General features: G+C 42.1%; 1 protein-coding gene across 1 annotated transcript in view; it reads left to right on the forward strand.

Moving 5' to 3' along the window:
• Col6a6 (collagen type VI alpha 6 chain) overlaps positions 1-17,623 on the forward strand; it is a 110,003-nt gene that overhangs the window by 77,564 nt on the left and 14,816 nt on the right. Inside the window, exons 28-33 of the mRNA XM_026384010.2 lie at positions 3,478-3,540; positions 4,661-4,696; positions 4,812-4,848; positions 7,124-7,135; positions 9,345-9,838; positions 16,159-16,255. Coding sequence (XP_026239795.2) covers positions 3,478-3,540; positions 4,661-4,696; positions 4,812-4,848; positions 7,124-7,135; positions 9,345-9,838; positions 16,159-16,255 — 739 coding nt within the window. The remainder of the gene's footprint in view (positions 1-3,477; positions 3,541-4,660; positions 4,697-4,811; positions 4,849-7,123; positions 7,136-9,344; positions 9,839-16,158; positions 16,256-17,623) is intronic.

Consider the following 17,623-nt stretch of genomic DNA (forward strand, 5'->3'; position numbering starts at 1 on the left):
CCCATGATTATTGTATGGTGGTCTATTAGACTTTTGAACTTGAGAAGAGTTTGCTTGATGAACACAGCTGCACCATTATTTGGGGCATATATATTTATGATTGTTATGTCTTGTTGGTGTATGGTTCCCTTGAGCAGTATGAAGTGTCCTTCTATATCCCTTTTGATTAGCTTTGGCTTGAAATCTATTTTATTAGATATGAGTATGGACACTCCTGCTTGTTTCCGCGGTCCATATGAGTGATATGATTTTTCCCAACCTTTCACCTTCAGTCTATGTATATCTTTTCCTATCAAATGCATCTCCTGTAGACAGCATATTGTTGGGTCTTGTTTTTTGATCCATTCTACTAGCCTGTGTCTCTTAATTGGTGAGTTTAAGCCATTAACATTTAGGGTTATTATTGAGATATGGTTTGTTCTTCTATCCATATTTGTTTATTGATGTTACTAAACCTGATTTGTTATCCTCTTTGACTACTTTCCCCCCTTTACTGTCCTACCTCCCATTGTTGGTTTTCAATGTTATTTTCCATTTCCTCTTCCTGTAATGTTTTGCCAAGGATTTTTTGAAGAGATGGTTTTCTAGCTGCGAATTCTTTTAACTTTTGTTTATTGTGGAAAGTTTTAATTTCATCTTCTAACCTGAAGCTTAATTTCGCCGGATACACGATTCTTGGTTGGAGCCCATTGTCTTTCAGTGTTTGAAATATGTTATTCCAGGATCTTCTAGCTTTCAGAGTCTGTGTTGAGAGATCAGCTGTTATCCTGATTGGTTTACCCCTGAATGTAATCTGCTTTCTTTCTCTTGCAGCTTTTAAAATTCTCTCCTTATTCTGTATGTTGGACATCTTCATTATAATGTGTCTAGGTGTGGATCTCTTATGATTTTGCACATTCGGCGTCCTGTAGGCTTCTAGGATTTGGGATTCTGTCTCAATCTTCAATTCTGGGAAGTTTTCTTGTATTATTTCACTGAATAGACAGTTTATTCCTTTGGAATGGAGCTCTGTGCCTTCCTGTATCCCAATGACTCTTAAATTTGGTCTTTTGATAATGTCCCATAATTCTTGGATGTTCTGCTCATGGTTTCTTAGCAGACTTGCTGAGCTGTCTATGTTCTTTTCCAGTTGAAATACTTTGTCTTCATTGTCTGATGTTCTCTCTTCTAAGTGATCTACTCTGCTGGTAGTATTCTCAATTGAGTTTTTAAGTTGGTTTATTGTTTCCTGCATTTCTAGAATTTCTAATTGTTTGTTTTTTATTACCTCTATCTCCCTGTGAAATTGATCTTTTACTTCCTGGATTTGTTTGTCAATGTGATCTTTCATTGTCTGATTTTGCTGTCTCATGTCTTCCTTGAGACTCCAGATCATCTGAAGCATATATATCCTGAACTCTTTATCTGATATTCCATCTGTTGCAGCTATTACCTCTTCTAAAGTTGAGTTGACCTGCATTGCTTGTGGTCCTTTCTTTCCTTGTCTTTTCATACTGCTCGTGTTTCTTTCTGCTTGGTGCAACTGTTGTGTTTTTGAAATTTACCCCCTATTTATTTATGTTGCTCTTGTATACTTGAAAAGTCTCCCTTGCAGGTGCGGGCGGAGGCTGTGCCCCTACTCCAATTGGGATGACGTGTCTACCACGCTGGCGGCTCTCTGGGCCTGTTCAGAGAGTGGAAGGCGGCTCTGCTCTGTCCCTATTCCAATTGGGGTGTCGTGACTACCATGCTGGCAGGTCGCTGGGCCTGTTCCGGGCGTGGGCGGTGGGCTTGGCTGGCGGGATTCCACCTAATGGCAGTCCCTAACCTCCCTGCTTGCTAATTAATGGCTTCTCTGAGGCGCCATGCCTTCTGTAGCTGCGGGGCAGGCCGCGCGAATCAGTTGGCCTGGATCTCCGGGGTCCTGCTGCTGGCTGTTTTGATGTTGCAAGCTGTTGGAGAGTGGTGGTGTATCCTTCAGCTTTCCCGGATGGTGGCCGCTGACTGCCTCGGTGGAGTGTCCGCTGTGGGGGATGGGACTGTACCGCTTCCTTCCCCTTCTGAGATCCTGTGCTCGGCCCAAGGGTCCGTGTGGGCTTGGCTGGTGGGATTCCACCTAATGGCAGTCCCTAACCTCCCTGCTTGCTAATTAATGGCTTCACTGAGGCGCCACGCCTTCTGTAGCCGCAGGGCAGGCCGCGCAAATCAGTTGGCCTGGATCTCCCAGGCCCTGCTGCAGGCTGTTGGGATCCCTGGCACTCTATCACTTTGATTTTTCCTGCTTGCCCCTCCCCCAGCGCTGGCTAGCCAGGTTTCGTTTTGGCTGCTACTGGGAGGAGGGGTTGGAGGTCAGGTGTCTCTAGTTTCCCCCTAGCCTTTATGGAGGCTCAGCTTGATACTCCCTCTCCCGGCAAGTCTAGGAGAGATTTTATGCGAATTCCCGCTGTCTGGGGGGTGAGCTGAATGACACCGACCTGTTTTGATGTTGCACTCTGAAGGAGAGTGGCGGTGTATCCTTCAGCTTTCCCGGATGGTGGCCGCTGACTGCCTCGGTGGAGTGTCCGCTGTGGGGGATGGGACTGTACCGCTTCCTTCCCCTTCTGAGATCCCGTGCTCGACCCAAGGGTCCATGTGGGCTTGGCTGGCGGAATTCCACCTAATGGCAGTCCCTAACCTCCCTGCTTGCTAATTAATGGCTTCACTGAGGCGCCACGCCTTCTGTAGCCGCAGGGCAGGCCGCGCGAATCAGTTGGCCTGGATCTCCGGGGCCCTGCTGCAGGCTGTTGGGATCCCTGGCACTCTATCACTTTGATTTTTCCTGCTTGCCCCTCACAAAAGAATATTTAATAACATAAAAACATCCAGAGCTACATACTTAGTTTAAAAGACATCAGGAAAAAGTATGATCCAAATAAGTTTTACAAACTAACATATATATATATATATATATATATATATATATATTTTCTTCTTCATCCAAAGAATCAGGATTCTTCCAGTTCCAAAAATGGGACTGAACACCTAAAAGAATAAGAAAAGACACCAAAATGTTAACAAGGATTATCTGAGGAAGAAGGGATTGTTATGTATTGGTTTTTTCTTTCTTTTTTGGGGGGACGGGTACTGGGGATTGAACTCGGGACAGATCCCCAGCCCTATTTTGTATTTTATTTAGAGACAGGGTCTTACTGAGTTGCTTAGTGCCTCGCTGTTGCTGAGGCTGGTGTTGAACCCTCAGTCCTTCTGCCTCAGCCTCCCAAGGCTGCTGGGATTACAGGCGTGCACCACAGTACCCAGCATTTTTGTTTTCACTCTTTGTGCCTTTTGGAAATCTCTCAGTTTTCTATAATGATATTTAAATTTAAAAAAAAAAAAAAATATATATATATATATATATATATATATATATATATATATATATACACACACACACACACACATATATACACATATGTGTGTGTGTAAATATGATTTTAAATAAATAACTTCTGCTTTGAGATATCTGCTGGACTTCCAGGAGAGCCAGGAGCCCCTGGGGAGACAGGACCCCCTGGACGCAAGGTAAGTAGGAAAGTTATAAACCATATCGGAACCTTTGTCACTTAAAAAGTTAATGCAAGAACGCTTCATTGTCCAAATATGTGCACCTTCTGCTTCTGCTGTTTGGCCGTTATGTTTGCTATTTCATGAGCTCCTCAAAAGGAAGGAAAAAAATGCAGACTAACATTTATCTCTTGGGCGGTGGGGGAAATTGGAAGAAGAACGAAAAGTGTAAGACTAAAATGAGATTTCTCAATTATCAGTAAATTTTACTTATCTATTCGATAATTGCTCTCTTGCTGCATTTAATACAGGGTCAGCAAATGAAGGGAAATTGATAAATAATGAATTTGATCAAAGTGACACTCACATGGAGCTTATTATTTGCTTCAGGAGTCTGGGTGGGGCTCCAATGCATTTTTCCTTGGGTGTCTCTTCCAGAGAAGCTGGATTCTTCCCATTCCCAAAATGGGACTGGACATCTAAAATTAAAACCAATTCCACATTGTTCTTTCTATTCCCAACCTGATGAATATATATGCATATGTGTTTATAATTGCATATATATATATATATGTATATTATATGTGTGTAACGTATACATATACGTATTCGGTTTGGGAAGACAACTCAAGGCAACCCCTCCAGATGTTTGGTTTGAGTCCTTTTGTCATCCAGCCAGTGGTGGGGACAGATGAAGGCTCTGCTTGGGCTGCTGCTCAGTGACAGAAGCAAGGCATGGGGTGAAGAACTCCGTCTGTCGAGCACAGGAGGGGCAGCCAAGCACGAATGGTTCCATCTTTTTAGTGCTGAGCTGTAGACCTGCTCCCCACCTCTGCTCCCAAGCTCTGCATGCCTGTGTCCAGTTGCCAGCTCCATCCTTAGCCTCCGGACAACCCTGTCCTTCAGAGAAGGGGCTGCAGAAAAGCGACCTTGGAGGCCGAGCGTATCAAGCTTGCTGCTCCCCATCTGTCCCCCTGAGCATGCTCTTCTTCATTAGGTCCTGAGTCTCCAACCTGTATTTTTTGTTCCCTTTAAGAATAAAAACCTAAAAGCCATCACATCCTCAGGGCAATGATGCTGCAGATTCTGGCCCGCAATGTGTCTAAAGCTATAAAACACTTTTTGTTTGTTTCCCCAGGGCGTGAAAGGGGCCAAAGGATTGGCTTCATTTTCAGTATGTATCTCTTCTCTCTGAGTGTTCTGAGCACTCCATTAAATTTATTTAGTTTTGCGTGTCGTGACCAAGCATCTGTTGGCTAAATTCTCTCTGTTTGATTTTTGAACTGCAGACATGTGACCTCATTCAATATGTGCGGGACCACAGTCGTAAGTACCCTTCGTAAAACTACCACCCAAGCCGACAGCTTTCAATGAAGGGAAGCCGGGAGCCCTGTACTCAGAACTGAGACGAGGCACCTGCCAATTTCTTAAAATCAGTGGTGTCACTGCATAAATTTGAGTCATCATGGGCTGGTGGTGGTTCTTAAGTCCTGGTGTAGCTGCTGGTCTGCCTATTGGAACCCATTCCAAGAACTAATAAGCAACAATATAGCTAGTGCTTTGGACCTGGGGAAAATTGAGATTTGAGGTCACAGCTCTCCTAAGTGGTAAATCACTCAGTGGAGAGTCACACTGGACTTCTTTTAAATGATTATTAGCACCTGACAATAACTGACAGAATTGAATTTGCCAGTGTGAAAGAGCCATGGTGACAGGGTGTCCCGGTGGGTGGGAGCCTTGCCTTTGATTTATGGTTTATTACGCCTTTCCTGGACGGATGTGTTTGATTGCTTTTAGTTAGGATGATTGATTTGCTTGTAAAACTCATGATAATGCATGTTCTGCCAATACATTTTTCTCTCTGCTGCAAAATTTTAAAAGCAAGAAGGCATTTAGATTTGGCAAATGCTCTTTGGAGTTTAAGACCCTCATAACAAATTCTGCTTTCAACATATGTGTTGATACCATAAAAAAAAATCCATGTACAAGATGAAGAGTTGAAGTTTAATCATGTCGAATGTCCACTTCCACATATGTAGTCCTTCCCAAATAAGCACTATGACCAAAAAGAGTCAAAAGTTTCCTCAAGACCTTTGGGGGTTCGGGAGGGAGATGGACAAGTAGGAGCCCATTTCTGCAGACAAGAGTTGTTCAGAAAGACACAGACAAAGCTCTAGAAAACAGTATAGGTCAGCACTCTTTTGGTAGCAGAATGGAGCCAAGATGGGAATCAAAATTTATACACTGGGTGACAAAATACTGGTTGTTTTGCAGCTGAATTAGCACAGTAAGTTTTCTGACTTAGGGCTATGTGATCTCTAATGACCCAGATGTGATAGGACCTGAACTATTAAAATTTGAGGGGCTCCCTACAAAATTGCAAATCCAAAAGTAGGTAGAAAATTATTTCACAAGTATTACTTAGAACAAGAACGGAAATCACAACTGCATATTTTACAAAATGTCATTGTGGTTACATTACTTACCTAATTCTTGCACATTTTACAAAAGCATGTGATCATATGAGCAACATGGCTAGGGCCTCTTCTAGGCAGAGCCGTGCAAGGGACCACTGAAGTGTCCACTGCCCTGTCCGATAGAGTAGCCATCAGCCGCATGTAGCTTTCAATACTTGCCATGTAGAAAGTGTAAGTTAATTTTAATAATTAAAATTAAATGATTTTAAATAATTTTAAATAATGACTCATGGCTGCCATATTGCACAGTGGAGGTCTAGAGTAAATGATCATTTACTTAAGAGTAAATCCATCTCTGATGTTTATATAATAATATAGAAATATGCACATACATGCATTAAGCATCCCAAATCTAAACTCTACAATGCTCCAAAATCTGAAACTTTTTTATTGCTGACATGATACCACAGATGGAAAACTTCACATCTGACTTCATGTGAGAGGTTACAGTCAAAATGCAGGCTCACTAAAAATGTTGTATAAAATTATCTTCAGGCCATGTGTGTAAGAGATATATGAAATGTGTATGAATTTCATGTTTAGACTTGGATCCCATCGCCAAGATATCTCATTGTGCATATGAACGCTGAAGAAATCTGAAATCTGAAACATTTCTATTCCTAAGCATCAGATGAGGGATCCACAACACATGCTATACATACAGTGTGTGTGTATGTGTGTGTGTGTGTGTGTGTAGTTGATAGCTATAAATATGTATGTGGGAAAATTTTAGATGGGGAAATTTCAGATGGGAATATTTTGTACATGGGGAAAATGTAGAGTTAGGACTTTTCACTTTTCCAAATCCAGTGTAGCTCCTTGCAACATCATGACCCTTCCAGGCAGAGATTCTCTGCCTCTGACAGCTAGCAGCAGGCTGTTGATTTATGTCTGAATATTATCTACCCCTTTTCCCATGCCTTTCCTTATAGAAGGAATAGTGCTTTACCAAGATTGGGGCTCTGTCTGCATCTTCTCCAAAGCCTAATTGTTGCCTTGATTTTTGAGTCATCTACAGAAAAACAGACAAGGCAGGATTTCACTGCCATGATTTTCTGACATTGTCAGAGAACTCTATTCTCCCACCAAATAATAACCCAGTCTCCTTTGTTCTCCTTCCCCAGCGGGCGGACATGGTGAGTAATCTTTATTTACAGCATGTTTTAATCAAGCTCCAAAATGTCATACATCTGGAAAGAAGAGTTAGAATAATGTGTTGCCTGACAGCTGATACAAATTTTATCAGGGCGTTCTTTGCTGCCTCATGCTGGTAGCAGAGACCTACCTCCAATATCTCAGTTTTAACTGAGCTTCACAGCTATTTCTCAAGCAAAATGGGTAAGCTTTCTTAGTATTAAAATATGTTAAAGGCTAACATCATCAATTACTTACTGCTAGGCTTTTTTTTTTTTTTTGTAATGAAATTTTCCCTTTGTTCTCTCTCTCATATGCTTTCTGTAGACCAGTGATTAAGGATTAAGATGCAGAGAAACAGAATAAAGTAGGGATGGTCAGATAGCAAGTAAGCGGAATATGCAGCTCGGGTAATGCAAAAACTATGTAGCTCATGCTTAATGATAATCACCAACTTGGCCTAATATAGTTTTCAAGTATTTCAACAAATGCTTCTTATGTGATGTTTTTGTGTAAATCCATATATACATTTAAACCCTTACAATTTTTATATAAATCCGCCAACTCTTGCCCTCTGGTTGCCTGTACATGTGTTCAACAAATATTTATTGAAGGCCTACTATGTGCCAGTCTCTGTATTAGGCACTAGGGACACAGAGTCAAAAAAATAGACAAGGTTCAGGTTCCCGTCCTTAGAAACTTCCATTCTCATGAAAGACCTAGAAAATGAACAAAGGAAAGAATTCAGAATCCTGTGGCTTCTGTGAAGAGATACAGCATGAGAGACTCTGGCACAGGATAATGTGAGGGGAGGGGAGATGATTTTAGATGCAGGAGCATTCTTAGGCAGTGGACTTGAAGTCTAGCTGAAGGAAACACAGTCAGGCAGGGGAATTCCAAATGCAAAGACCACGGAACAGGAAAAACCTCTAGCTATTTCCAGGGACTGACAGGGCCTGGTGACAGTGGGCACATGAAAAAAGCGGGGATATAGGCAGAGGCTGGATTGAGCTGGGTTTGGCATATTATCATAAGGTGACTAGGAATATTTCTTTTTTTTCTTGTATTTCTATATCACACCTGAAACTTTGTAGTTGCTCCCATATAAAAATAACAAAAGCTAGCAGAATCAATTTAATATTTGTTCCTATTCTAATCATTTTGTAATTGCAAAATTAAAATGGCCCCAATTTTTAAAAGTCTTCTCAGCCCATTAGTTAGATTCAGAGAATAATAAATTATTTCGTGTCTCCATTGAGATGAACAGTTTGATTTGGGTTCCTCTCAATGGAGACAGGAAATCATTTATTATTCTCTGTGGTAGAGTGCTTGCTTCGCCTGGGTTTGATCTCCAGTGCTAAAATATAAACTCCTGCTCCTTGGGGGGGGGGGGAGTTATCAGTTAAAGCCTTCCATGTCTTCCTTTTAGTGTTAGGGTTATTCTCTGCCACAAATAGCAAAGTCATTAAGAATAATGGCTTAGTATTATTGAGCACCTAGTATGTGTTAGGCACTGTAGTTCTAAGTGATTTATTCATGCTGATTCATTTAGTCCTCACCACAGGTCTTGGGCACTAGGTGATATTATGACTCAGATTTTATAGAAAAGGAAACTGAGGCAGAGAGGATAAGTAATTTGAAGATGGTCCTAAGTTAGTTTTTGGGCCAGACTCTAAATACCACCCTTTCTTGCCTACTCTTTACATCTTATGATCTGTTCTGTGTACTGCACATTACTTCCATTTTTTTTTCTGAAATTATCAAAGGGGCTTTCACAGTCATTCTGTTTTTAACACTTGTTCCATTTTTCTCATTAAGACGAAATTTATTTTAGTTTGAGTGGAAGTTCCAGCAACAAAATACAATACCTTTTATCCAATCTCGGTAGGGCTTAAAGGGCATTACCAGAAGCTCTCTACTCATTTAGAAGGGATTCGCTAATGAAATTTCATAACAGATCACCTTGAATTGGGCACTTTTCTCTTTTGCACTTCCTTCAAAAGAGCAAAGTTGGCTTTTTCTGACTAGCACTTTCAATTATTTCAAGATTTAAATATTCCACATTTTTGCATGTTCTGTTGTAATATGGAAATCGTTGATTATCGAATGCTTAAATGTTTTGAGTAGTTAACACTGAAACTCACTCCACCTTCTTGGTCTTGTTGGAGGTAAGCACGGTGAGTGACATTTAAAGGGTCTTGTCTTTTTTAGGAAAACCTGAATGCCCCGTGCATCCAACCGAGTTGGTGTTTGCTTTGGACCAGTCCCGGGATGTCACGGAGGAGGAGTTTCAGCGGATGAAGGGGATAGTGGCCTCCCTGGTGAGAGACGTGAAGGTCCGGGAGAGCCACTGCCCCGTGGGGGCGCGCGTCGCCGTCCTCGCCTACGGCTCGCACGCCAGGCACCTGGTGCGCCTCTCGGACACCTACCGGAAGGACCAGCTTCTCCGGGAAATCGCAGCTGTGCCTTACGAGAGGTCCTCCGAGGGCAGGGAGATGGGCAAGGCCATGAGGTTCATTTCCAGGAACGTCTTCAAGCGGACCCTTCCTGGGACTTCCACGAGAAGAATCGCCACGTTCTTCAGCAGCGGTCCATCGGCCGATGCTCAGTCCATCGCCGCGGCCACCATGGAATTCAGCGCCCTGGACATCATTCCCGTGGTGATCGCCTTCAGCAACGTGCCCTCCGTCAAACGCGCGTTTGCGGTAAGAGGAGGAAGCTCTTGGCCTTTCTTCACTCTTTTATTTCTCCTGTCTTCAGCAGTCTCCTAGGAAAGTCGAGAACCACATGTATCCCTTGCTCTCACAAACCAAAGTCATCCTGAGTTGGCAGAATGGAAGGATTAGATGCCATGAGGCGTGACTAAGTCATTCAGGGTCACTCCAGGTGACTGTGGGTTGGCAGAAATGACCACTGGCCGAGATGGATAACATACCTTTTTTTTTCTTGGGATTCTTCAGCCATGGCTTCTCTGCTCCAGCTCCCACAAAGGAGGCAGACAAAAAAGAAGAGGAGGAGGTTCTGAAACTCCTTTTTATGGAGGGGAAGGCACTCTAGAAAGTTCCACCCCAATGGGGGGGGGGATCAGGTTTCAGGGGGTTGAGTCTAGCCGGGTGATGTCTTGTGGTCAGCAGATTGGCATCTTGGAAGGCTACACCCATCTCAGGTGCTGGGTGGGATCAAAAAGCAGAATGGAAAAGGACACACACTTGCCTAGCCCAGACAGAGAGGGGACCTCAGTCCAGTCTGCTCATGTGCTCAAAATGCTCACAGCTCACACACACACAGCCCATGGCTGGCCCGTGACAATTAGAAATGTTTATTTTCCTGGGGAGGCTGAGGCAGATGGATGAAAAATTACAGGCAATTTAGCAGGACCTTGTCTCAAAATTTAAAAAAAATTACCGATCTGGGGATGTCGCTTAGCTCAATGGTAAACCACCCCTGGGTTCAATCCCCATACAACAAAAGAAACAAAAAAAAAAAAAGGAAGACTGATTTATTACTTATATACCAGGAACATATTAAGCCCTTACATGCATTATACTGTTTAATTCTCAAAAGTAGTATTATGAAATGGATAACAGTGGTTCTCACTTTATGAATGAGAAAACTGAGCCTAGACTTCAAAGTTAAGCTACTTGTCCAGGTTTGCACAGCCTGGCAATGCCAGGCGTTGACTCCAGATTTACTGTTCTAGTGCTTCCACAAGCTACTCTGAGTTGCATCTAATGACACTGAATCGGGAGACCATTAAACATACACAGATGCCACTTAAATAGCCAGGGTACTAGTCATTCCTACACAGTGAAAGCCAATTGGCTAAACTTCACCAATTATATAAAAATCCAGATTTTATAAAAAGAAAAGACGTTTTAAAAATTATGGCCTCTTAGTTGGGGATTAACTCTTAATTTGTAACATTCGTAAATAAACCACCTGGGATGAAGACATGCATGCATAAATTCATAATACCCTGTCCATAGTGGCTCCAAGGCAGGGCTCCATTACAAAGAACCACCAGACCAGCAAAGTATCCTTCCAGTCAACTGTGTTGGTCCAGCATGGTGTTTGCGTCTCCATTCATGTGGAGACAGATTATGAAGAGGGGCCCTAGGCAGCAGCAAATGAATAAAAAGGTCAACCAATCAGAAGTTACTTCATTTAGATAACAGAAGATAAAAAGCCACTCAGTTATTGTCTTCAAGTAGGTGAAAAGTTATGACTTCAGAAAAATTAGCTGAGATTCAGCTTTGCAAAACTTCCTATTAGAGCAGCACAGGTAACTTCAGGTTAGGCTCAAGAAAGAACTGTCAGAGGGTAATTTTAATTTAGCGTTGGTGTGGATTCAATGGATGGTCAAGACAGTGCCTTTCTCTGAAGGCCCTGAATGGGGGCAATGACTCTCCAGTCAGCGTGACTTCTATCTTTTAGAGACTGGGACGTAGGACTAAGTGGCTTTTGGAAGCCTTTTCCAGCTCTCTACTTTTTTTCCAGTGAAAATGTTGAAATAAGCAGAATGAAGTTGAAATATATTTCTCATCTGAAAATATAGAGAGCAGTACCTATTTTCTAAAGTTGGTATGAAGCCGGATACTTAGAAAGCACTGGGAATGATAGCTTCTGCTTTAATTATCATGATTATCACTTAATAGCTTGATACTGTTAAACTAAAACCTGTTTTTAAAAAACGAAGTCTGGGAAGTTCCAGAACGGAAAATGCTATCAGCATCATTGAACTAACTCTCAGAATGAGAGGGTTATGCATGTAAATTAGGAAAGAGGGGGGCCAGACTATGCAAATGAAGCTGCTAGGAGAAGTAACGTGTAAGTGAGGTTGATTATACACAGTCCTCATAATTCTCTCATCTGCTGGCTTTATTTAGCCACAAGAGACAACTTTATATCTTGTTGCAAACAATTGGTAGCACTTGTGATATAAACTTAGACGTAACTCCATCCACCCACTCAAAGTGACCTGCACAGTATATTATTTATAAGGAGGTATTTTGGTGTTTAAAGACTTGAATGTTAATCATTTCAGAGATTGGTAAATCTGGCTTCTAGATTCCACCCATATAGCCTAGAGACTTTCATAATGAAGTTTCAAATTTTGAAAACAGAACCTCATAAAATTGAGTGGCATTGACCACCAAGAGCCCTTGAGCAGAAGCAGAAGATTTACTAATGAAGCCAGAATTCCTTTCATGTGACAAATGTTTAGTGAGCACCTCATGTGTACGAGGTGCTGTTCCAGGCTCTGAGGATACAAGAGTAAATAAGAAAACCAAAAATTTCCCCCTCGCATGACATGCCTTAAACAGCCCTGCCTAGATAGATAGGGTTAGGGTTAGGGCTCAAAACCGGAGGCAAATGCCACCAGTTGGTTAGAACACAGTGTCTGACATTACAGAAGAGAAATTGCAACTTGTGTTTGCTGTCTTTTCCTGTTTTCTATGCATTCTCTTCCATTGTGTTTTACCTTCACTGAAAGTGTTGTGGTTTTTGTTTTTTTTTTTGTTTTGTTTTGTTTTGTTCTGTTTTTGAACAGACCTCAGAGGTCTAATGACACCATGCATCTTTATTTTATTTGGGGATTATATTTTAAAACCCTAATTTGTTTTGTACTTACCAGGGATTTTTCAAACCTCAATTCATGGAGAGTTCAGTAGGCCAGGGTGGAATTTGGTACCTGAGCAGACTGGTGTGGTAGGCCTCAAAAGCAGCTATTTCAAGAGCAAGGACTGATTTTCCTGTTTCTTTGCACAAGGCCTGTGATCACCACCCTGCAAGTTCTTCACAGTGGTATAAAGTGGAGTTTCAAGCTGGAAAATGGAAGGCCATTTTTGACTGGAAAAAATCTCAGTCTTCACTTTGTTTCGTCACCAGCGTTTTCCCTCTGAATTTGTTTAGCAATTACTTCTTCTGATGACATTTTACTAGTTCCCCACTAAGACTTCCAATTTAGGGTGGGCCTCATGTATGCTAAGCAAGTACTTTACCACTGAGCTACATCCCAGTCCCCGCCCCTCTTTTTTTTTTTTTTTAAATTTCCAGATAGGGTCTCACTAAATTTCTCAAGCTGACCTTGAACTTGCCGTTCCTCCCTAGTAGTTGAGATTACAGGCATGCCCAACTCCCTTCCTAATAATCTTATAAGACATGTGTCTTTTTTTTTAATTTTTAATTTTTTTAGCAACCCTAACTTTTTTTTTCTTTTATTCTGCTGTTAGGCTTGGAGGTGAGAGAAACATTAAGAGTAGTATTTGATATTATAGATGATCCTAGTGATTAGAGACAGAACTGAAATTGGAGGGAAAACTTTTTAATTGCAAACTTTAGCATTTTGTGCACCCAGCCTTTTTATTTTGAAAAGGATTTCCTTTGATAACATAGAACTGTCTAAAGAAAGATTACCCACAATGTTAATTGAAATTTTTTTACAGGCACCAATCTATGGGGCCCCCGTGTTATCTAGAGAGGAAACAATAAGGTATCATTCAGAGCCATGAGCTCAACACCCCTACTGTCCATCCACGGATTTATAGCTGTGCTTTCATGTAAGCTGGTACTTTGAATCCACAGGAAAATGAGCAATGAGGAAAACAAACGATAGGACTCTTTTATTTTAAACCACCCCCCCACCCCGTCCACATTTTGTCTAAGGTATTTTTCCATAATATGCTATCATTGTTTCTTCAGTGATAAGTGGTCGGATGAATGATCTCTAAAATCACACCTTTCCACCATTGTTGACTAAGAGATCCTTGAGGGTAGTGTCAAGGGAGAGTGCAGACCCCCCTGTGGACTTTCCCTAGTAAAGAAACTCAGTAGAATCAATGAGAATCAATGACACTGCTTTTATGTTGACGCCAGTATGTTGACACATGATTAAATGTGAGCCTAAATTGCCAACTAGGGCCACAGCCAGAAATATGGAAGTTGTTATTGTTACAGTGTAAACATGTTAGAACACAAGATTAGTTAGCAAATGGCAGCGATCCCCGGGCAACATCTTGTGAAACATTGCTCTAAATTAAGTTAGGACTCATTGATATAAAACTGCAATGATAAAAGTGGCTCATGCAGAAGATGGAAGGTAGGTCTTGTTTGAGGAGAGCAAAGCTTAAACCAAAGTTGTCTATATTCCATCCCCTACTGGGGCTCACATTTCTGTAAAACCATAAGATTGGATTACATGGTTTCTAAGACTTGTTCTAACTCCAACAGTCTGTGAAGTTGTTTCCTCGGGATCTTGGTAGGTGGCAATGAGAAAGCTCTTCCCCTTCCCAGAAGGTCTGATCTGGGTCCTCTGTACCGACACTGGTTCAGTTTCCCGTCAACCTTCACAGTGGGAGCAAGCGTTTGATAGACTTGAAACTGTGCACAGAGGCATCTCATAAAACCATTAGCAGAGCAGACTCTTTGTGCTAATGTATTACCCAAGGCACTTTGTTTACAGTTTAAGTACCCACATGCACATATCATAAGAAAAATACATCAAAAGGACCTAGATAGGGCCCAAGGTATCCTCTGGTCCCAAGTCCAGGTAAGCTGCCTCTGGACCCAATACCCTTATTTCAGTTATTTATTTTTAGGTGGTGCTGAGGATGGAACCCAGGGTCTTGCACATGCGGAATGAGCCACAACCCCGGCCTCTTTCTGTCTTTCCCAGATGTGGTGTGTTCTTTTCTCTATGTGTTTGTGTCTAGAACTTTAGCCAAAATCTTCAGTTATCACATACTCCATCTGAGTCTTCACCTCCAACCCAGAAAGCACATGAAAGCAACCCAGTGATCTCTCAGAGAGGACTCTGAGGGGCAGATATTTCTCTGTTTGTGGTACAAAGAATAATTAAAAATGACAGAAATAGTGATGAGTCTCAGGAAAAACCTTCTTACTTTTGCTAGTGTATTATCCTCCCTTGCTCCTGATTCCACAGATAGAATACACACCGCCGGACACTCTAGAAACTCTTGCCATTAAACACCCACCCTCATCCCTTAGAACCCCAGTTCCAAATTCCGGATAAAATGGGTCTGGCTGGCTCGGATGTCCTTTCCCAGTCCAACTGACTGAGAAATGGTCTTACCCCCATAACCAAGGTCCTACCTCTATGGATAAAGTATAGGAAGGAGACTTCTCAGAGACAGAGGGAAGCCATGAGTGTGAGGATTCATAGCACTTAAAATGTCATCTTGTCCTATCTGAGACAAGAGATAGGATCACACCTACAATTTTTCTTCAGTTATCAGTTATCTGTGAGTTAGTTAATGGGCAAGTTAATTATTCTTGGATATTTGGGGTCTCCTTACTTCTCCTCAGTTATCTTTTCCCCCTCTCTGTGCCCTCAAACTGTAAGTAGGTTGCTAACAAAGGGACCAAAGTGGAAATGGTTGGGAGTTTCAGAAAGGAGAGCTGCCTAAACTTGGATTTGAGTCTGTGTTAAAGCCAGTTTCGAGGCCCAGTGTACGGTGGAAACCTAAAGAAGTTACCAAGAGCAGCCCGTGACTTTACATGGTTCTTTGGTACTTAGGCACGGGGGGCAGACATCGTTGATTTTCTTCCTTAAATGATGTAAGTGTCTGGTGTCCTTTCATCAGCTGTTAACCTTTCTTTGTGTTTCAATTTCTAAAAACGGGGAGGATGAACCTAAGACCTAACCTCCTGGGTTGCTGAGATAACAGATAGGAAGTTCTTTATGCTCCTTAATGACCCACATGACACCCACTCTGTGCCAATAAGTGCTTCATGATGACAAGCCTAATGGATGCTTACCCAGAGCCTTGTTAGTAATTGTAATATTCCCATTTTAGAGATGAGGAAACAGAGGCAAATTTGCCAGAGCTAAAAGGAAAGGTTGCGGTTAAAGCCCAGCAGTGCTCTTGGTCACCCTGACATGCTGAGTCTTGCCATGACCTTAGAAGGAGCAGAGTTGCCCTCTTGGTCCCAGCTCTGTCAACAGAACGGGGACATTCTCGCATCCTTACCTACTAAGCAGTTCTTTCTCTCCCACCTCTTGCAGATCGATGACACTGGCACATTCCAAGTCATAGTGCTTCCCTCCGGGACTGAGGATACACCAGCATTAGAGAGACTCCAGCGGTGCACTTTCTGCCATGGTGAGACCCACAGAGAGAATATGATCATGCGTTTTAAATCCTCTGAGTCACCATTGGCCACAGCAGCTGGACCTTTGTGGCCAGAATGAGCATGGTGTAGAGAGGACCTCCTCGGGCTCTGGCCCCACCTCATCATGCTGCATGTTTAAGATTAAACAGATGGAGTCTGTTAGCTCAGCCTGCAGGGTCTCCTCCTATGTATCCCAGCAGGAGGGTGACATTCCAGGCCTCTCTACTTCCTGCAGCTTCCAGAAAACAGTAATGAACTGTAGAAAAACTTAGCTTGTCTCATTGCCAGGTATTTCATGTTATAAAGTATTTTATGTGAGTTTTCTGAATCTCAAATGTTCATGGCCCCAAACAGATGCTTTAAAGCAATTCAGCACCCTCCTACGCACTTGGGGAGTTGTTTTTTTTTTTTCTCCAGTGCTAGGAATTGAACCCCAGGGCACCCTACCACTGAGCTACGTTCCCTTTTAAACTTTTATTTTGACACAGAGTCTTGCCAAGTTGCCAGGCTGTCCTGGAATTTACAATCTTCCTGCATCAGCCTCCTCAGTAGCTGGGATTACAAGTATGTGCCACCACCATGCCTGGCAGATAGTTACAATGTGTTAGAAGGGTAGAAAACAATAGAAAGTCATGAATCTCCATTGAAAAGAGCTCCAAAATGTTAACTCTCAGAAAGATTTGCCCACTGATTTGTTTTCTAGTGTTTTATACCCAATTATTGGTCTAACTGGAAAACTCTAATTTTTCTTTTGAGCATTCTAATAATTATGAAAACTGTGGAAGCCACTGAGATTCGTGGTGGAGGATGTGAGAGCTGATGGTCACCAAACATTTAATATAGACCATGCACTGTTCTTCTAATCTCTTTATGTAATACTGATGGTGACGATGAGACAAGAGTTAAGATACTGTGCTTATTATGTTCTAAGCACGGCCCAAAACACTTTTCATCAATTCTGTCTTTGTATCCTTATAATCACTCTAAAACATCTGAGCTATTATTAACTCCATTTTACAGATGAGGAAAATAAAGCTGAGAGTGATGTGATAATCTGCCCAAGACCTTACAGTCAGATCAAACCCAAGAAGGCTGGCTCTAAACTGCTTGCAGATTATGAGGAATGGAGGTCTCATTCTGCTCCCCTGAAACTGTCCATCTGGGCCTGAAGCAAATGCCTGATTGCTGCCCTTCTCCAAGGGTATCTGTGAGAGGCTATGATGGATGTTCAAATGACCTTATAGGGAGGTGGCAACTCTGGTGGAGAAGTAGAGTTTTCCGTCTTCTTATAGCTCCTGTGTTTTCTGTCTTTCCTCTGCTCCTCTCCAATCAATTTCTCTTTTCTGTTGATTGCACAG

This window comes from Urocitellus parryii, chromosome 2 (assembly GCF_045843805.1).
Source record: "Urocitellus parryii isolate mUroPar1 chromosome 2, mUroPar1.hap1, whole genome shotgun sequence".
NCBI lineage: Eukaryota > Metazoa > Chordata > Mammalia > Rodentia > Sciuridae > Urocitellus > Urocitellus parryii.